Source organism: Siniperca chuatsi, linkage group LG12 (genome assembly GCF_020085105.1).
Source record: "Siniperca chuatsi isolate FFG_IHB_CAS linkage group LG12, ASM2008510v1, whole genome shotgun sequence".
In the NCBI taxonomy this organism is placed as follows: domain Eukaryota; kingdom Metazoa; phylum Chordata; class Actinopteri; order Centrarchiformes; family Sinipercidae; genus Siniperca; species Siniperca chuatsi.
The window spans coordinates 13,593,343-13,614,881 of record NC_058053.1 but is presented as its reverse complement, the minus strand read 5'-3'; the positions used below and the strand labels follow the sequence as shown (position 1 = coordinate 13,614,881).

At 39.5% G+C, this 21,539-nt stretch overlaps 3 protein-coding genes across 19 annotated transcripts in view; all 3 read right to left on the bottom strand.

The window, feature by feature from the left end:
• The window catches only part of tanc1b (tetratricopeptide repeat, ankyrin repeat and coiled-coil containing 1b), a 110,884-nt gene extending 102,049 nt beyond the window's left edge, over positions 1-8,835 (bottom strand). For 5 of the 8 annotated variants that reach the window (XM_044218043.1, XM_044218044.1, XM_044218046.1 and 2 more), the window contains exon 1: positions 8,589-8,825. The gene's annotated coding sequence lies outside the window, so the exon portion shown is untranslated. Of the gene's footprint in view, positions 1-8,588 lie in introns of all 8 variants that reach the window. The other 3 variants (XM_044218049.1, XM_044218051.1, XM_044218045.1) reach the window with 3 other exon arrangements.
• A 3,810-nt stretch (positions 8,836-12,645) lies between these two features.
• dap1b (death associated protein 1b) lies at positions 12,646-14,974 on the bottom strand. 2 transcript variants are annotated; one of them, XM_044217688.1, is made up of 4 exons: positions 14,817-14,974; positions 13,573-13,669; positions 13,347-13,413; positions 12,646-13,206 (listed from the first exon to the last, which is right to left on the bottom strand). In XM_044217688.1, exons 1-4 carry the CDS (start codon positions 14,884-14,886, stop codon positions 13,090-13,092), a joined length of 351 nt encoding a protein of 116 aa, XP_044073623.1. In that variant the 5' UTR covers positions 14,887-14,974; the 3' UTR covers positions 12,646-13,089. The 2 variants fall into 2 exon arrangements, with proteins under 2 accessions (XP_044073623.1, XP_044073624.1); XM_044217689.1 differs by having other exon boundaries at positions 13,347-13,410.
• Positions 14,975-15,827: 853 nt separating this feature from the next.
• LOC122885440 (plakophilin-4-like) overlaps positions 15,828-21,539 on the bottom strand; it is a 79,590-nt gene continuing 73,878 nt past the window's right edge. For all 9 annotated transcript variants that reach the window (XM_044216528.1, XM_044216529.1, XM_044216525.1 and 6 more), the window contains 5 exons: positions 21,062-21,146; positions 20,571-20,688; positions 20,325-20,465; positions 19,477-19,541; positions 15,828-16,888 (listed from right to left, as the gene is read on the bottom strand). In XM_044216528.1, the coding sequence (XP_044072463.1) occupies positions 16,643-16,888; positions 19,477-19,541; positions 20,325-20,465; positions 20,571-20,688; positions 21,062-21,146 (655 nt within the window). In that variant the 3' untranslated portion in view covers positions 15,828-16,642. The remainder of the gene's footprint in view (positions 16,889-19,476; positions 19,542-20,324; positions 20,466-20,570; positions 20,689-21,061; positions 21,147-21,539) is intronic.

Below are 21,539 nucleotides of genomic sequence, written 5' to 3'. Positions count from 1 at the left end.
ATGTCTACCAAATCAGGAGTGTGTGGGTGAGTGAGAGAGAGAGACTGACGGTGACTGCGCTCAGAGCAGACAGGTGTTGGCGATCGGAGCAGAGGAAAAGGTTAGCAGTGAAGCTGTCTAGTGGCAGTAAATGTACAGTGTAGGTTACAGTTTGCCCAATAAGTACTGCAGCTCCTCAATATCCGAGACATTCCCATGTCTTGCTTCCCAGCTGCTGGGTAAAAGTGAAGGTGATTAGCCCCGAGGTGAGCTTCAACTTCAGCCCTGGAGGAAAACTTAAGTCTTCCCTGTGCTTCCCGACCACGGTCTGAAAGCTGCAGTAGGAACGGTTAACACTATGCTTAAGTTACCTCATTAAACAGATCATATGATTGTAAAAAAAATCATAGTGATAAACTACTCTCATTAGGTTTTTACTCAGGAAGCTTTTATTGCACTTTTTTATTGGATGATGGCATCATTCATCGGCCCAACCCTAACTACTAATATACAACTAATACTCAAATCAATATAATGCTTATATAATTCTGCTTAAGTAAACTAAAAATATGTGGACAACAACCAGTCAAATAAGGTTGTAGCAGCAAATGATAGTCATGTAAGTCTGGTATGTTTTAAGTCTATTATATGCCTGTGACAACAAAGAGCATGACAGCAAGGTGTGACGTTGCAAGAAACAAATCTCAGGACTGTGTGAGGATTGAGGATAATATGTGTTGATGTTGCCTAAGCCTTAGGCTGTTTATACTGGAGGTAGATGTCAGGAAGTGTGGAGCCTACAATAGCAAAGGCACCACAATCAACATCAAATGCAGCTAAACTTAAGCTGTAGGTGGGATATAACTGACCTTTGTAAGAAAGTCTCCTCAGAGAGGAGTCATGGACTGCATGGTATGCAGCAAGACAGGCATCAAGATTCCTCAAGCCCTCGAAGTCAAGTCCTCCCAGTGCTTTTAAGCTGTGTTTGGATATCAGCCTCAAAGCCTGGCCCCTTAGAAGGGGCCTCTCAATATTAAAACAGAGCAGTGAAAGTCCCACAGTGGCTCACAGGTCTATGTTGACACACACTGGCTGAATGGACAAAATAGACTCTCAATATTCACATTTGCTCTGTGCAAGACACCCCAAGGGCAAGCAGAAGCCCCAGCAGAAACAGCAGAGTATTGTGCTCATGGTACTGCCTCTTTGTTTATGTCAAGAGACCAAATAGCCTAGTCATCAAAAGTCCTTAACGAGCTTCAAAATGCCCCAAGCAACTGAAGGAATACACACCAAAGACCTTATCAGTGTATTTGACCAATAACATGCAGCATTAAGGATGCTTCCCCACTGCTAGCATTTTCAACAAGGCATATGTCAGCTCCATGACCTTCGCATGTGGGGTGTCTGTTACCTACAGCTCAAGGCAACAATAAAAAGGACTCCAGTCTATGGTACAATGTAGAGACGGTTTCCTTTCACAGAAGAGAAACTGGAAAACACGGTGGTTAAGGGGTCCCTCAGGTTATCAACATGTATGTTTTTCCAGGTCATTCCTGACTTGATAGAGTTCAAATCCATACAGCCTGTGAGCAAGAAAAGATCCTCACCTGCACAATGCTGTTGTGACATGTGGTTAATGAGGCCATCTAGCTATACCACAGTCATCTGAGAAGACAGCTATATATAGAACAGAAATAGGATTGTTTGACCGAATTGCCTCTAGCAGGGAAGCATTTCACATACATTGGCGGATGGTGAGTTAGAACCTTATTTGTCCTCTGTTCTCTGGCACACAATAGAGAGAGCGCCCTTAAGCTCAAATCAACTTCACTACTCTTCCAGGACTGCAGCAAACAGCTATTTTCCACCCTATGCGTTCATCTCTTGCCTGTTGAAACGCCCTGCCAGCTCTCTTCATCAAGTGATTCTACATGAATGATCACTCTCAGATTTCCACACTGTTGTCATAGCAACATGGAAATTCTCACCATGAGCTGACCTTCAACTTGGTTTAATAAACACTGCCTAGAAGTGATCAGATATTTTAAAATCCTCCTGTGAACTCCATAATTATCTCTTCTTTTGTTGTCCATTCTCTGAGTGCAGGAAACAGGCCCAGCCTGGACGGTGAGTTTAAGTGGTCTATAAACAATGGGAAGTTAGCTAACAAATCCTTGAAGGGGGAAGTGTAGGGAGGAGGTATGGAGGACAGCACAGTCTCAGTGTCGGCCATTGTAAGCAACGGTTGTTATTCACACTAACATGACCGGTCTACCGGTTTGACTCAAGTGTTTCCTGCACAGCCGTGCACCTTAGAACCTATGAGAAGCCTTCATCTTATAATGAGCAAAAAAAAAAAGACATTTCTTGGAACACCAACACCAGCTAACCTTAAAGAGTAACAACAATGTTTAACTTCTAAATATAATACTACAACCAGTTTGTATCTGTTTGACAGGCCAGCAGCTAAAACCCAGCAACAGATCATACAAGTATGTCTACATGCTGAACATTTCAATAACACTTTACTCTGTTAGTTTTGTTGCAAAATAAATAAATGACAGGGGGAATTCTTCAAAACTAAATGATAGGACTGCACAATTAATTGAAATATTATCGAAATCGCAATATAGCCAAGTGCAATATCCAAATCACAGAAGCTGCAATTTTTTGATAAAACAAAACAGCATTATAATGAAGTACTGTAGTGCTGCAGAGATTCCCTGGCCTATAAATTTTGTTCTCCAGATGTAAGAAAACATTTGTTTGGTACAGACCCCAACAAATGTCACGTCATGATTTTAATAGTTTTTTCAGTGAAAATGAAAATTATGGTGCAAAAATGATCATTCCAACTAACCGTGAATCATAGTGCAATCATAATTTCTGTCAAAATAACCACAATATGATTTTTTACCATATTGCGCAGCCCTACTACATGATGAGAAAAAAGGCTGATATTCACTTTAAGACCTCTGTGATTATTTACCTTTACCTGGTGGGAAATGATATTAGCCCATCACAGACACAGGGCAGATTCAAAGTTCTAGCTTGGGGCAAAGCCAGCTAGTTTCTTATTGAGGAGGACTAGCCACATGGCTCAGCGTGAAATTAAAAAGGATAACAAGTCTGATCTACTCATCAGACTGCCGTGGGAAAATCACTGTCATTTTGGAAAGACTGATTCGCCCTTTGAGGCTACTTGTCCTTGATCTTTTCTAATATGACTGATGAATAAATCCAGACACAGGCCTACATGCTGGCTCAGCAGTGACAACCTTTTTATCCCAGCAGTGTTGCTCTAGAAGTGTCACGGCATGTTTTAGAGTGCATTCATTGCTCCAAATTTACTGTTACACCCCAGGCTCTAGAACCTGACTAAACCTGAAACTAAAAGGTTGGAATAAGACAAGACATTGCACATCCTACCAAATAAACACCACATTCCCTGCTACACTCAGATGAGACATGGATTTATGAGTTAACGTGTGCAGTGGGTCTGCCTTCTAAGTTTTCACGAACCAGTTTCTCCACTCTGAACCTTTTCTTTTCTGTCACATTTGTTAGAAGTCTTTCTACAACAATTACACACTCGTTACATCACAGCAACAGCCACCCCTGTCATCATCATCAGCCAGCAACAGATTCAACCGCACGCTGAGTAACAACAATCATCTCATCAGAGTTACAGTCATTAACTCCTGCTATCACTGCTGATTAAACTTTATCACTCTATTACTGATTTGCCATAGCAATCAAGTGTTAATGAACATCTGGAGTAAAACTAAAATAAGCTGGACCATTGTTGCCTACACTTAGTTTGACATTTGCTTCCCAGGAAGCCTGGTATTTGATTAAGGGTAAAACATTAACAAGTAGTGTTTAAAGTCTACAGGAAGTTCCAGCAAACACTGCGAGAGATTCTCCTCATGCTAAGATTTGTTGGTCAGAGGGTCACATATTCAGCATTTTATCAAAACAAAAGAGTTTATTTTAGAATTGTAGGATTCCAGCAATATGGTAGACTCGAATCCACTGACTCTTAATGAAATACTATGCCTAATAAGCCATGATTTCAGCCAGTGCACATTCAACAGGGCTTCAGACCACTTTGCAGATAAGATGTCATAACCAGTGCAGGTTTATTCTTAGCCCATCTCTCTTTAGCTATACTGAGTGAACTACTTAAGGATACCATTTAGTGGGATAAAAAAACAGGTCATGTAATTTAACAGCAAAGGAAGCTAGGTGGACTTATCAGTTTGTATTAGCCTTGCACATCAATGTACATACTCCATGCAGGTACAGCATGACCTTCTATTCAGTCTTTTGTGTGCACTGACTTTTACAGACACAGTTATAGACAAGTTGACATAACTGACTCTGAGAAAAACTAACAAATCCAAATAAGATTTGTTTCACCAATACAAGAGTACAAGAGTCTTACACCCAGTTCCAATGTCTGCCCTTAAAGATTCAGACTTTGATGCGCTGTCCCTCTGTGAAATAGTAAAGTTCTTTAAGGCTTTGCTCATGGGAGGAACCCACAATGCATTAGTGTTGTGGTGTTAAAATGGTGTTGACAGTGTAATTTCAGCGTGAAAAATAAGAAAAAAACGCATTAACAATTGACATGAAATATGAGCCTCACACTACTTTCCATAGAGAAAGGCCTCTGTCCAGGTACGTGATTTCACAAAGTGCTGTGCCATTCATACAGCAATTGGAGACCTCACACTCTCCTGCATTCAAGCTTTTGCTGATCATACAAGTCATGTGAATTAAAGTTTGTGAGAGTCCAGTTCTTTGGGTCGATATTTTAATGGCATTTTATTGAATCTGAACCCAAATCAGAGTCTGTAAAAAAGGTGATTTAATACAGCTTATCAAATCTATCTAGGTAGTTTGTTTTCCTCTTGCTGTGAAGGAAAAGGGCCTTTTCTGTAGCTGCTAGAGCTGCACTAGCCGTCAAAGCTAAAATAATTATGACGCAGCGGAAAGAACTAGGGCTGAAACGATTCCTCGAGTAACTCGATCATCGAAAAATCATCGATTCAAATTATTTGCCTCGAAGCTTTGTTTAATCTGTATAACTATATACAGCATACTGTGTTTCGCACGGATGATTATTACTGTCACAATTTATAAAGCAAAAGTATTTCTTATCCGAATACTTGATTAATCGATGGAATAATAAGTATAATCCTCAATTACTAAAATAATCGATAGCTGCAACCCCGGAAAGAACATTAATTCTGCTTTATGATTTTGCCAATGTCAACAAAATTAATTCTTTATAAGTACCTTGTCACAAATACTGCATTTCACACTTTGGTATGTCTGAGGCACTCTGCATCTCTACATCTTACTCGGTCTGTCTCTGGGGCTTTCAAAAAGACAAAAAATGTTACTAAGAAACACTTCCAAACACACATGCTTTACATACACACATGCAAGCAAGCATGAGCGCACATATGCACATGCATAGACCTTGAAAACACACACACACTTGCTCACCTTGACTTTTAACTCATACTACAGAAAACACTGTAGTTTTGTTATGATAAATCAATTATTGGTGTGTAATTCAGCAGAATGCCTCATTCTAGGACACTAGCCAACACCATCGCTGAAATACATAGGCAACTCAATATGCATGGCAGTCATTCTGTAACGTCTTAATAGACGACCTGAGGGGGATTGGGGCACTTAAATGGTAAGGCAAGCATTCTGATACAGATATTGTCATGAGCCTTGAGCTGGAGAAACTTGAGCTAATTCAATTACACAATGGCACTTTGCCAGTAGGCTTGTTTCTGATCCTTCATCCCATCGCTGAGAATGCAACATGATTTTTGATGGTACATATCTAGGCATTTCAGAACTTAGGGACTTATATGTGATGAATAAAGGGCAAATAGAAAATTAAATATTACCATACTTTTGAAGTGTTTATGTGTGTTTATGATCATTTGATCATAAAAAAATGATGATCACTCAGATTGTTCCCCCGACAGCATGGCATAAAACACAAAACAACCTCTTGTTGCTTTGTTCAAGTTCCAGGACCGCAAGGGGTAACTGAGCCTGCAATTACACAGTTATTACACAACATGCCCTAAAATCACCTCAATGATTTTGACATCTAAAATTGTCTTGGCCATGATATATAAATCCACTTATAATACACATTATGAAGATCGCTTACATACACATAGCATAGGAGATTGCTTCACTGAGAGAGTTCCCATGATAAGCAGATAGATAATAGTGCTTTAGCTTTCAAATTCAAGCTAAAATCCCATTTTCATTCATTTGAACCATACCATATAAGTAAGGTGTGAGAGTACCCTAAGAGTGTTGTAGGACATTATATTGATGCTTATATTTGTGGTTAGGTTTGGTTTGTGGTATCAAGTGTCCCGGAATCCCAAATCCACAGAATCCCACACCACAACAATCAGGATTCCTTCAAAAACAATCTTGGTTAAACAGTATGCTGACAGTAGCGGTCCTGAACCCAACTAATTCTAAAAATCTGGCTTTCCTATTGGAACCATGTGCTTCTGCGACGAGTAGCCCCTTTCAAAAGTACAAAATCATCATCATCATCAACAACAACAACAACAACAACAACTCAGTATGTGCTGTCTGTCAGGTCACTGGCTCTAATAACTTTCCCTCCTCAGCCATAACAATGTGATTCTGATGCCAGCATCTGTTACTGGCCAACTGGCTGGGGACCATGGGAACCAGGCTCTGTAGAGACTGGGAGGCAGACTCTTGTGGCACTTTCAATAAGATGAGTGCTCTGTAGTGCAAACATCTCATAACCCTGCAGTTGGTAGACAATTGGGTAGCTCTAGCCTTGGCAGAGAGGCATGCAAATCCACTGTAATGGCTCCATAACCAGCGTAAAATTGCCTGAAATTATGTTGGAAAGTTAATACTGACTATCTCCAGGTTAACTGGCAGTCAGTATGACAGTCAGAAGCAAAGCTTGTCCCACCTGTTGAGTTTAAAATGGAAAATCAACACTGCATTGGAATTGCTCTTTAAGCTAGATTGAGACAAGTAACTCGGCACAGGAAATAGCTAATGTTGTTGTGGCAGGTTCTGCCAAGGTAGAACGCAAAGAGGTTATGAGGTTATGAAGACTTCATAACACTTGTTCAGAGAGCACACTGAATCGATGACTTCATGTGCTCCGAATGATCAAAGCTGAAGCCTGACTTTTACAAGCAATTTCTAAGAAGGGGGAAACAGAGCTTTGATTTTAAAAGCACCTGGCTGAGTTACAAGAGGATTCCTCCACTGAAAATATGCTGAAAACAGCAAAAGTCTTATACAGCCAGTGGTCAAACTTCAATGACTCAATCTATGTGGGTGGACAAGATTACAGTCCTTTAGCTTTAAGCCTACTACTATATCTGGGTTGGGTTCGGGTTTGAAAACCACCGCATCCAATCACAAAATACAGACTAACATTAGCATCAAACAAGACCACACAGTTATAAGAAAAGTAATGAACCTTTTTAGTAAAACATCTGCATCCTAGTGAGCAGGGAGATACTCCACAATAAGTATATCTTCAAAAGTTCTTGGATGTCTGTTCATCTTTGGAGAGGTTAACACATACAGTAACAAGCAGTGACCTGCTCTAAACAGACATTTCTTCTAATGCTGCAACCAACGATTATATTCATTATCAATTAATCTAGTTAGTCTATAAAATATCAAAATTTGATGATAGCCTCTGTCACAATTTCCCAGAGCCAAGGGTGACATCTTCAAAATGCTTGTTTTGTCTGACTAACAGTCTAAAATCCAAAGATATTAAATTTACAATCATATAAAACTGAAAATACTCACATTTCAGGATCTGAAACCAGAGATATTGGTATTCTGCTTTATATAACTGACTTAAACGATTAATCGATCATGAAAATGTATCTACTATTATTGTAAATTGAATATCTTTTGGATTTGGATCTTTAGACAGATCAAGCCATTTTAAGACTTCACCTTTGGCTCTGGGAAATTGGGACAGGCATTTTTTAACTATTTTCTGACATTTTAGAGATTAGATTTAAAAAATGATTAATAGATGACCAACCATAGTGCCAAGAGCATTCGAGGTTTTCAATGCCAGGATAACATGCACGAAAAATAAAAGTGAAACACCAACGGTCAACTTTTTTGCTTAACAGTTTCAGTGTGACTTGTGTGTCCCGTTAGCTCCGGTTCACACCAAACCAAACGGAAACGTTACCTGTAGGGAAAGTTTGATTTAACCCAGCTAACCTAGCAAGTGAGCTTCATGTCCAGCTAGCCTGAGTAACGGTAACATTTAACGTGAGTGTGTTAAGCAGCGAGACAGAAAATAACGCAGAGGCTAAATAACCCTGAATAGCTTGAAAATAAAAACACACTGCTGTCACTCCCGTTGGTTTTGACGGCTGCTCAATGGGCATGTCCCGACATTCCTCCCAACAAACGGCCACTAAAACTCTCACTGAAACAACTTCTCCCTACTTTTCTGAACTAGTGAACTGATACCTGCAGGCTAACTACGTCGACACAGCCAACTTGTGAATAAGTCTTACCTGATAAATGTCATGGAAATGAAACTACCAAAAAAAAAAAGTTTTCCCAGTCTTCCAGCGTATCTCCACACAAACTCAGTCCCTCACTTGATCCACCAAGGTAGGCTACGGGACGCTGGGCTCCTCCTCCTCCTCCCCGCATGAGGTCATCTGTAAGGGAGGCAATCGACAGAGGGCAGGGAACCAACGAACCAACGAACTACCCCTCCTTCCTCCTCCTCGTTTCCTCTTCTTCCTCATTGCTCTGTGCATGCCTCATGGACACGACAGGATGCTAGAGATGCAAGATACATGTATTAGGACAAGTGTAGGCTGCAGGCTTGCAATGTAAGGGGGGAAGTCAGGGGTTTGGTGCAGGAAAGAAAGTCTCTAAAATCGTTAAATCACTTGGATTTGTCACATTTTATTTATTCAATTAGCTGTTCAATTATGATTTCTGCCAGTTTTATTTAAATGGAGCAGTTCTTTCAGGGAATTTTCAAACAATAAACTCAACACAACTAACTAGCTTTAAACCTGTTTCCATTTTGTGCAACTTCATAGGCCTACTTATGCACCAGACGGCTTCAGTGAAACGATTAGTTGATTAATCGATAGACATAAATAATAAGATATAATCGTTTAAGTCACTTATCAAACAATATTGCAAACAAACAATATTATTAAATATTTTCTGATTCCAGCTTCTAAAATGTGAGGATTCGCTGCTTTTTTCTATTTTATATCATTGGAAAGTAAATATCTAAATCAAGCAATGCACAGGCAGACAGATGAATCAATAATGAAAACAATTCTTAGCTGCACCCCTATTTCAGATCAAAACATTTTTTATATTATATATAATTTACTTCATATATTAATCTTATGTCTATCATTATTTGCTACTCTGCAGATTAAGATTTTACACACAAGATATAAAGAAGCTCATAAAACATGATGAATTGCTACATTAAACTATCCAAGCGTGTATAAAGTGGCACCACCTGGACTGGCTTCAACATTAAGATGTTGCTTTGCATCAAAGATTTATCACTCTGAATGGGGCCAGTCTTTATATACTATTAATACATTTCGCTGCCAATACTTATGTTCTTTTACGAAGCCCAAATACAATTTTGAATGCAAGACTTGTAATGGGATATTTTAACATTGTAATATTTTTATTTACGTTTTTTCTACCACTGCCTGGTTAACACACACACCTGTAACTGATTATAATGAGGATTACTTTAAATAGCCTATTGATGCCCACATTTAAAATGACCAGATGTCCCATTATTAGCAATCTTAGCAAGTATACTGTGTAACTTCCTCCTTGTTGACGTACATTAGAAGAGGATGGGTTGAAATATAAGTCAAAGCTTTTATGTAAATTTAGCCTAAGTGATTTAGGTCTGTATTAGTGGCTGTTAAAAGCAGGATGTCATTCAGTAGCTATGTGTATACTGCTGAATCTGAGTGTACTGTACCTTTCTTGTTTTAATAATACATGTCAGCATACAGCTTAATTTAAATGTTATTTCTATGGAGAGGCTAAAATGTTCTCACCATGCAGATATACTGTATAAGACAGTATCTAATGAACTTATAATCGAACAAAAGCTTCAAAAGTGCAAATTAATGCTTAGGCTGCTGGACTCATCCTGGGCAGTGAAGCTCACAGTACACCTTAGTCTTTGGTGACCTCATGAGGTGACAATATTTTATGCAGCTTGTTTTGTGTGCAAAATGAATCTCACCAAAGACAAATTAAAGGAAAAGATGTCTTTTGCAAGAGAGACCTGAGTACAGTTGATAGAAAGAAAAACAAACATAGACATACACAAAAGGACATATAGCATCAGAGACAGCCACAGACATCACTAAATAGATTTGAAGATGAAAGTTTATATTACATAATTTGGTCTTAAGGAGATGGTGGTGGAGATCATTGTCTTACATGGTGGGCCAAAATCTTCCATAGGTGTTCAACTGGGTTGAGATCTGGTGACTGTAAAGGCCGTAGCATTTTATTCACATTATTTTCAACCTCACCAAACCATTCAGTGAAGTCTGTAATACTGTACTGTTTATTGTGTAAACTGCAATATAGGATAGGATAGATAGGATAATCTTAATTATTGTCCAGCAAATCGGCGTACTTAAAAGTGCACTGCAGTGCTAAGAGTACATTTTGGGACTGCAAACCACATCTTCTCAGTCATCCCACTCCTCTGTGTGAGGCGGTGTTATACAGTCGGTGAGCAGTGTTTTCTCAGCAGTGTGGTGGGCGTCACAGGGTCAGCGAGGCTCCTCAGATGGCTGGGAATGGGCAGATACTGGCAGAGAAATGCACGATGTCTGCAAGTCAGAAGACCACCAACTGCTCCGCTCCTCAAACAGAGCTAGAGAGGTCTCTGAACTTCACATGCAGATGGTATCAAAGGCATGTGTGAACAGCATAAGCATCACAGAGAATTTAAGTTGGCACATTGCGTTTACAAGGCTATCATCAAATACTTTCTTGGCGAACGAACGAGCAGATAATTGTTTGTGGGCTTTCTGATCCAAACAAAAAGGTCCATGTATGTAACACACAGACATGACACACACATAACACACAAGAGTGGGGGCAAACACACTTGCATGTTCATGCTCAACCTGTTTGGGGCCTAGTATAGCTATTGTATTTTTACACATGCAGGGATTTGTATTGAAACTGATGCTGCAGTGTCAGGGTGTGCATAGGTAGAGCATTACATGAAAAGACAGTGTTCACACCCCAGCTTATACCACCTGTAAATTAAAAGTGCATGCACAGTATGTTGTATGCAACATTGTCTTTATGATTACTTGTATGTGGTGTTATCTTGTGTCTGTAGGGCCATTTTGGTGGTATAACATGAAATTAAAAACTAGAGACTGGAGGACAAAGAACTCATCCTCACTATGTGTTTGAATTTACACTGGCATACAATCTGAAAGCTGCTTAAAAAAAACCCCCACTTCATTACAGACTTTTACAGTACCTTATCTTGGAACACGTGTTGAGGTATTTTTGTAGCTTCTTTCAGCATCTCTTCAGGGTTTATTCTTCAGCACAAACATAACATGACCGACACAAGAAAGTGAAACCTGTAGTATAGTCAAATGGAAACCAACAAACTGTTTATAATCCAGTTGACCATCCATCTCCCACCTTGTTTACAATGTACCCCAGGACTGTGTTCATGAAAACAAGCCTGCATTCATAAATTGTCCCTGAAAATGATTAAAAACACAAGAATCACTTGCCTGTCTGCACCACAGCCACAAACCATACTGTAGCCTCTTATGTTTTGATATGAAGCTATGATGAGGCACACAGATGTGGCCTACTTTCAAATAAGTGCTGACAGGATTACATGATGGTTTCTGCATTCTGTCTTACATAAACAAATCTCTGGGTGGCTATTGTACAAAAGGTCAGGATACAACTTCACACATAGACGTTGGGATCTTAAATCAGCATGCATACTTTACATTATAAAATAAGATTCAGGTGAATTAAATAATAGACCTAACTTTTTTTTTATGCTTGGAAATGCTACATTTAGTTGGTGTAATTTGCCCTTGAGCAGGTTCTGTGGTTCTTGTTGACTTGACAAGACCTAGCTAGCCTTTAAGGGAAGCTCCCACAGTTCTTCCAGTCAGACCATGAGTCACTGCCTGAACATACTGGATCATCCAAAGAAACCTTCAATTCAAGAGGGAGTCTAAAAATAGTTCCTTTGGCAACATGGAGGGCTAGTTTCTCTCTTTAAAAAAGGAAAAAAGAAACACTATACAAATGACAAGATTTAGTCATTGGATCCTATTACAGTTGTTGCAATTCACAGGGGTGTGTCTAAAAAGGGAACACATGCTTGAAAAAGTAATGAAGGTTGCAATTGTTATGGTGCATGCAACTTTGTGAAGTACAGTAAGTTTTGACTTTTTGAGCCTTAAGTTTAAAAACAGCTATTTGCTGCCACCTAGTGGTCACCATAGTTTACTGCAAAGGAACCAGGGAGGAAGAAGGAGATCTGCAATCCAGTGATGCCATGCAATTTCCTTTTTTTTTTAATTAAATCTAATAAATGCCAAGCAATACATAGAAGCTTTAACTAGGGGAAAAAAAAACAAACAAAAAAAACCTCACTTTACAACTCCCAAACCCTCACATTAAACATTCCCAAGTGCCATCTGTTTTTCATCAGCTGGTAAATACAACTACAGCATTTCTCTTACAACTTTAGGAAAGGGACATTAAATGCTGGTTTCTAGTATTCTTACAAACAAGCACAGCCTGAACCTGAAAAAGCAAAAAATGAATAATTTTCTCCTCTAAAAAAGTAAATATAGATCTTGATGAAAGCTTTCTTTCCTCAACACTGACTTCACAGACAACCTGTCAGTCCCCTCGTGTGTCTAACACTTTCATGTTTGTCTTTCACAGTTGACTTAACACGGTTCCCTCTGGGGCATTCTTAAAACATATCGTTCAAAACTTCCTCGGCTGCTGGATGAAAAAGGTCCGGGGCGAGTGGGGCTTCTCCACTGCAGGGCACACCTTGCTGTGCCTCACACTCACTGGTGTCTCTGGAAAGTCGTGGCTCAGCTGCAAACACATCAGGCAGAAGTTTATTACCCACAAGGCTCTGTGGCCTGAGAGGCGCCTTAACTAAATCAGTTTGCTCAGTAGGAATGAACTTGACATGCAAAGAAAGAACAGGCTTTTTTTTTTTTTTAATTAAAAACCTTGTCAAGAGTTCCTGCCAGAAGAATACCAACTTGCTGCATCCTGTTGGAGGTGGCGAGGGACCTGCTGCAAGATCACAGGTTTCAAATACAAGAAATTCACTTAAAAGCAAATTTCAGTAATCAATGTTCAAAATGCTGTTGGACATTCTGATCTTAAGGTTTGAAGCAGAATCTATTTCTATGCCCATTTTTTGGGTGTTGTAAATGCAGACTGTAGGCCTACCTCAATTTATCAGACCTCTTGGTCTCCTTCTCTGGAGTCCCATGGGTGCCACTCTCTTCCAAGCTTTTCTTGGCTACCCGTTTACCTCCAGCCTTCACTAATGACCCGAAGAAGAAAAGAGAAGCTTTAAAATGTAAGTTACCTGAAAAATCTGCTTGATAAAGTAATATGCTGTATGCACCTGACAGATTTTAAAGATTAAAGCATGCTGGGGATCCCGACCCCTTTCTGTAAACATGGAAAGACAAAATCCTCTACAAAAGCATCTTCAGCCTATAATTCACAGCAACAAAATCTCAAATGTTTATAAATGTTGAGCAATGACTGCTTTTGCAGTGTTATACTACTGTTAAAAATACTACACAGATGGTGAAAGTATGGTAGCAGGTCATTGCTTGTAACTAGAGTCCAAGCTGAGCGAGCGGCCTACATCTTAAAAAGTAGTTTCCAACCTGGGGTTCAGAGTCAGGATTAAATCTGAGAGGTCACAAGAGGATTAAAGCACTAAAAACTGAAAAATGTGTGTTACACAAAAACTACATTTTCTAGATAAAAAGAAAAAAAAATTTTTAAATCACTTTTTGGTTTAACTACTCTGAAGTCATGTCCACACTTCAGCCATAGCCTGTGATGAGGAATCTCACAAGTACACTTTGCTTCATTCATTTAAAAAAAAAAAAAAAAAAAAAAAAAAAAAGGGGGTGTCACACGTGGAAAAAATCGTTTGATTAAAAATCGTTTCGCCATTACATAGTGAAAAGGGTATTCAGAGTTCCAAGCAGCTCCCCATAAATCTTTCAATGCTCACTTAAATGTAAAAAAAAAGTATTCAAGTTAAGGATGCATGCAAAAAAGGAGGCAGATTACAAAAATAAATACAATAAAATAGATAATTTCTTGTCAAATTGCTTCGAATAACCGGTTTTAAACCACAGGATTTTGCATGCATTCAATCGTGCCTTTATGAGGGTTAACCAGTGAGAACACTGTGTTACTTTCGATAGGGGCCTGCTGGAGAGGAAAGAGGCATGTGGGTGTATCAGGTTTGCAAAAACTCAGCCCCACTGATGCAATTAGCATTTATCAGGAGTGAAAAAAGCAGATAAAATAAAAAAGGGAAAAAACTGACGAGGGGTTGATTCAACGTCTCGGTCTGCGCGGCCCCCTCTCTGGGTCGAGCGGCGAAAAACAACAACGCTTTGGCTTTAAATTAGTTAACAATACAACAGTGAGCAACAGTTTACCTGCTGGAGGGTGGCCAGCCTTCAGCAAAGGAGTCTCCTTCGCTCCAGATTTGGAGAGTTGCTGCACCATTTTCAAAACTTTCCGGACAAAAGCAAAGCACCAAACTCTTCTCGACGCCCACTTGGTTGTTTTTATGCTCAAACAGAGATGACGTCGTCCTGTGTGACTACAGGAAGTCTGCAGCCAGGGAAACGCCCATTTGAATTTTTCACTGATGTTGAGCTTTGACTAAAAGCGTGAAACTGAAATAGTGACACAGTGTCTCATATTGATAATTTACTTCCAATTAACGTCTCAGAAGTACGTATGTATTTATGTACATTTATTTAAGACTTGCTCTTACTTTATATATATATATATATATATATATATATATATATATATATATATATATATATATATATATATATATATATTTTTTTTTTTTTTTTTTTTTTTTTAAGGACTGTCTTATTTTGAAAATCTTGGCAAAACCTTACAATATCAAATGAAGACTCACCTACTGAAGTTAGCTTCCGTTTCGCAGCTTCCGAGTCGGCAGTTAAGGGGAAAATTAAGAGAAACTTAATTTACAGCGCTGAGTTTTTTTGCACCTCTTACTGGTGTGAAAGCCTGTTAGACATTATGGGAGCATCTTTGGTAAAGCCTTAACGCTGTCAGAGTCCCACTTTTCAATTTGTAAAACCTTTATTTTATTTGTGAAAATGAAAAAAAAAAAAAAAGGTGATTTCACTGGTTTTTTCACGCCTAGACCACATTAGACCAAAAACCAATATACCTAGACTTACCAACAACGATCAGTAGGGATTCGGTGTTCTGCTTCAGTGCGTCTCAGCAGTGCAGTTTTACGAAACACAGGTCTGCTGGTTTAAAGCTGGCCTCCCTCTGCTCATGTTTGTGTAAATACAATGTAATGAAACATTTCTGTTTGCATAGAAAACGGCTGTAAACACGGAGTGTACAAGATATGTCTGAACTGTACCTGTGAAAAGATGCAATTACACTATGTGTTTAAAAAACAAAACTGACCTTTTATTATTTTAGCATGGTTGTGTTATGATGCCATCTTTGTCCACATATTTTTTTCATATATTTATATATCTATAGAGATTTAACATGGCACAAGTTGCTTTTTTTAACCAGTGCTGATGAGTGTAAACCGCATGTTGTTTTTTCTGTATTTACAATAAAATGAAAGAAATGTACAAGACTCCATGGCATTACACAACTTCAACATTAAGTACAGATACAATTTGATACAATTTGATCCCTCTGTACAATCTAACATCATTAGTTTACTATTCTTGTTTTATTTATTTATTTTTTTACAGATATGAGTTCATGATCCATTTTGGCTTCGGCACATACACATTCCCCATCTTGACATCTTACCACAGACCCTCTCTCACATGACTCACGCCTTTCACCATGCTATCACAGGTATGAGTCTTATAAAGAAAATAAAACTAACATCAAGACAGAACAGGACACGCGTCTCCTTACAGTAGTGTCCGGTATCGTCCCTCAACAGACACCCAGCATGATTCCGTCTTCCTCTACTAAATAAAAAAAAATAATAAAAAAAAAACATTCCTTGATTTCCTTCTTTGGCACACATTCCATCTTTCCATCTGCCCTCGCTCAGTTGAACTCCCCCTCCATACACGCACATTCACTTTAAAACAAACACAATTATAAAGACAAGTTCATGAAAAAGTTTGTTGGTTCTTGTGTGCTCCTCGCCTCTGCCGCGGGTTGAAGACCCCCTAAATGAGAATCAGGGATGAAAGAGGTTCTTGATTGTAACACAGGAGCACCTCCAGACCTATACCCAGGAGTCAGGAGAGCCGGGGTACTGCTCTGCCCTGTAGGAAGGCCTCCGTGTGCTAGCGTACAAGTCCACATAGTTGGTGGTGGATTTCAGTCCGTGAGGCTGGGAGCTGTAGTCGACTGAGGGCGGGTAGGTGATGACCTCCTCCAAGTACGGCTCGTCATAGCCGTGGGGATGCTGCAGGTACATTCTGTAGGTATCATAATTCCTCCTGCCTGGGTCTTCTGTATAATACATAGGCTGCAAGGGAAAGCGACAGGTAGGCTATGATAAACTGCTTTTCACTGAAATTTGATCAAGAGCCAGCAGTGTCAATTTACTAACTACATTTACCCAAGTACGGTACTTAAAGTTATAATGAAATAAGGTCAAATCATAAAATCAAATCCTGTTTTTGATACTCTTTATGGTCGGCATTTCTGTACATTTACTTTAAGTAATTATCTCTGTATATGGTCATTTTTAATGTTAGTGGTGAAGCCTACGAGATTCTAATTGCCTTCACACGCACAGCAAATTCACAGGAAATGATCCATGTATGTAATCTTGTGTAATTGCTTTTAATTTCATCTCATTGATGTCAGCCTCACTGTTAAGGGTTCACTCTCTTTTCACCGCATCAGAGCTGCATTCATTTATTGCTAATGCAAACCGAATATTTCCCACTGATGCTGCCTCATATTAAAAGTCTTTGACTGGCAAAACACCGGGTGGCTTTTACTGTGAAGCAGCCGCAGCAAACAGTGCATTCGTCACCAAGGTTAGCACTGACTGAGAGCAGTTTGATGAAGAGTTGCAAGTTGAACTAATTCTCTCTGGGACCAAAACTGTAATCTCAACCGTACTTGCTGTTAACACCAGTAACCTAATTAAAGTACATTTTGATGATAATACGTCTGTGCATTTATACACATTTAATGACAGGAATTTTAGTTGAAAGGGGGAAACAGCTAGCCTGGCTCTGTCCAACGATAACAAAGTCTGCTTACCAGCACCTCTAAAGCTCACTAGTTAACATGTAATATCTGGTTTGTTTAATCCGTACAAAAACTGAAGTGTAAAAACGTCAAGCTGTGGTTTTACGGGGGTTATGTGCCACACTATCTCTTGGCCAAGCACAGTAACTTCCTGGAGTCTCCGCAAGTTCTTCTCATCTAACTATTAGCAAGAAAGCGAATAAGTATATTTCCCAAAATGCCAAAGTATCCCTTTAATTTTAGGATCTGAATACTTCTTCCACCAGTGTCAAGAACACAAAGAAAGCATGAAAAATGCCTCAAACCAATCTTCCTCTTGATGGTAATAAAATTAAACAACATATATTATAACATCTCAGCCGTTTCAGCAAAATGCACTCTTGTCTGGCTTTTTCAGCCAGTAAGCGAATCAATCACCACGTAGCCCACACGCCTCTGGCCACTAATGCAACAGAAAACTGCTTCAAGGTAAATGGTAGAAATCTGTTAGATAGATGGAATTGTATTTGTCTGAAATAAAATCGGGTACTGACTGTCCTCACACATTAACTGCTCTAAATGTGATGTGATGAAGGACACAAGAGAACTCTCTCTTTGTCTCCCCCATCTCCTCCCTCCTGCCTCCTTCTTACTGTGCCCATTATCTGAATGGGCACACATGGATGTGTCCAACAGTGACAGGTGCCTGAGACGCACCCAGACCATCCCAATCCCAGCAGTCACATTCACTCTCGCTCAGACAATAGCTGATGTGCTGGGTCATTCCCAGCATCGCCATTTATCCGCAGCCGAATATGTGTCAGTCTCTTTGTATTAGTCAAGTGAGGTGGAAGAGCTGGTATTCCTCGCCAGGTTTATACAGCGCAGTGGAGGGATTTCAAACAAGGTCCTTGTACAAATACTATCAAACACTTCCTAGAAGAAAACCTTGGTTTTCAAGGGTGGGATCACACCTAAAGTTTGCTTTCTTAGTCTGAACAATGACTCCAAGTAGGCCTGAAACGATTAGTCAATCGTCAAAAAAATGAATCGATGAGAAATTGAATTTAATTAATAATTTTAAGCCATTTATCAATCAAAAATGTTAAACATTCTCTTGTTCTGACATTTCATTGACTAAATGGTTAACCAAAAAAATAATCTACAGATTAAACGATAATGAAAATAATCATTAGTTGCAGCCGTAGTGCAGAACTTCACTTGGTTGATTCTTTTTTGTTGTTGTTGTTTTTGATCCATTTTAACCTCTAACAACATTTAGGTATTGTGGATGCAACACTGATTAGCTTCTGACTTGGAACATGCAAAATTCTCAGAACTCTCCACAAACACCTATTCAATTCAATTCAATTTTATTTATATAGCGGCAATTCATAACAAAAGTTATCTCATTGCACTTTTCCTATAGAGCAGGTCTAGACCGCACTCTTTTTAATATTATTTACAGAGACCCAACAAACAACCTGAAGCATAGTGACAAATGATATTGATAATTAAAAACTGTACACGCATGTCACTCTGTGCACCTTGTAGTGGCTCATGCTACATGCCACGAATGTGTGTTATTGCATGCGATTACTGTGATGCTATCATGTTATGTCATTTTGGGGGGCGCTGTGTGTCGTTGTAAACTACTATATTACAGTAATAACTAAAATACTGTATAATAACTGTATAAAATATTCTGCATAAATAAACCAAGCCAAAAGAGAAATACAGAGTTAATTTTTGTGGAAATAATGTCATAGGCTACCACGGCAGGGTTGAATCAGAGCAGACACACCACGAGCAGATAAGAACGCAGAGCTTGTGAAGTAGAACCAAACATTTATGCAGAATGATTGTATTCACCTGTGTTCTTCTGGGCTCCTCTCTTGTGGGTGATGAGTAGTAATATGGAGAAGGCTTTCCAGACCCTGGAAAAAAAGTGAAAATATAAAGAGCAATTTTGTGGGACTTACTGCAAATACAATGAAGTGAAAAAGTATGCACATCCACACAGGGCAAATGTCTGTATTTAGATAGAGCAGGATTAAGAAGTGCTGGGGAGAGAAATAACACCAAATAATAGAGTTGGCCACTGCTGTTCTGTTGTTTACATAGCCCATGGGATGGATATTTTAGTTGGGACTTCATCCAACCGGTGGAGTCCTGAAACTCAATTTCCACTTCACTATATAACGCATGCACTGTTGAGGCTGCCGCTCATTTTGTTTACTCTACTCTCCCCCTGCATCCGCCAACCAGCGTAGGCTGGTGAGAGCTCTCGTCTGGCTGTAGTATGTCTGGGTGCCCACTCACTGCCCCTGTCTGCATGCTGCGACTTGGTCTTGCTAACAATGGCACCGTTGTAGAGTGTCCACCACTGGCTGGCCAGTTCACTTTACTGCTGTGCAGAACATCTCCAGCACAAAAACAGCTCTGAATTCAACTGTCTGACTGACTCGGGGCAGGCAGGCTTTGGTGGAGATGATAACAGAGATCTGTCTTGGCAGGGAGACGAGACTGGCCATGGAATCGGCTCAGAGCGTTATGAGGGATAAAATAGATAATGCCCTGCACAGAGAGGACCAGAGGGTAGCCTGTGATTACAGTCTGGTGCAGATAGTGGATACTTTTTGAATAAGATTTTAAAGGCCGCTGATATGCAAGGTGTATGCACTTTCAATAGCTTTCAGATGTGTGCATTGTTTGAGTACCTGTATACTGGTTTTTATGGATACTGTTGTCCCCTTGGTAATTATAAAATTGCATAGTTGACTGTGATCTCTGATAGTCTCTGATAGTGTCTCTATGCTCTTTGATGCCCAGCATGGCAGGAGACGATGTGGCACTGGCAGCTGTGAAGAGAAAAACACATTTTAACATTACATTCCAGAGGTTTTCCTGTTTCACTGGCGGCGTCTATTTTCATCTGGCAGGGTCTGTAGCAAACTAGAGCCTACCAGGGTGGTTGACTGGGGACATCTGGATGGTGCTGGTGGGGAGGGTGGGCTGGGACTTGAACCTGTCCCGTTCAAGTGTTGACACTGGAGTGAGGAAATGGTTTTGGTTCCATCCATCCTGTTAGGAAGAACAGAGAGGAAAGTGGTGGTTTGAAGAACTAGAACAGTGCTGGATGTTGTAAAACTCTTGTTGGCATCTTTAAAAATGCCCTTTATTTGGTCAAAGGGAATATTTGCTGTGTGGTTTTACATTCTTACTCTTTGGCATTTACAAGACATGTCTTTCTTTTCAGTTAAAATCCAAACATGTTGTACACATATAACAATATTACTTATATAAACAAATGTTTATAAACTGTAGTTTCTCTTACAGTTAAACTGCCTCTCCTTACAATAAAAGTTATCAATTTATTGTGCACAGACAGAATTAGACTGGTGACTGTTTTAACGGTACCATCATGGGCCGTTGTTATCTGTCCCAATGTTCTTACTTTCTTATAGATGGTACGCAGATCCCGATACTGCCACAGTGTGTTCAGCACCTGAGCAGCTGCTTTAACCACCTTCATAGAGTACCTGGAAAACAGACAAAAACTAACTTAAACAAATATTTGAGTATTCCTGATTCACTTAAACTTCATTTTAATTTACACTGTAAATATTACAAGACAGTATGATTGAAGGAAGAGAGTGTCCTTGGTATGTTTGAACCTGGAACATTACTAAATATATAGCAAGCTAGAAATAGCTGCTGTTCCATCATTCCACACAAAAAAAATGCACACAAAATCACCTTCCCTGTGGCTATGGCTTCTCCTTCTCCAAGCATTTAAATGTTTGTGTGTGTGTGTGTGCGCGTGCGTGCGTGCATGCTCACACTTAAATGTGAGTGTTTGTGTAAAACCCCTGTCTACTCTCTAGGACAGCCTGTACAGCCCAGCCGCCAGCCACATATGGCTGATAACCGCT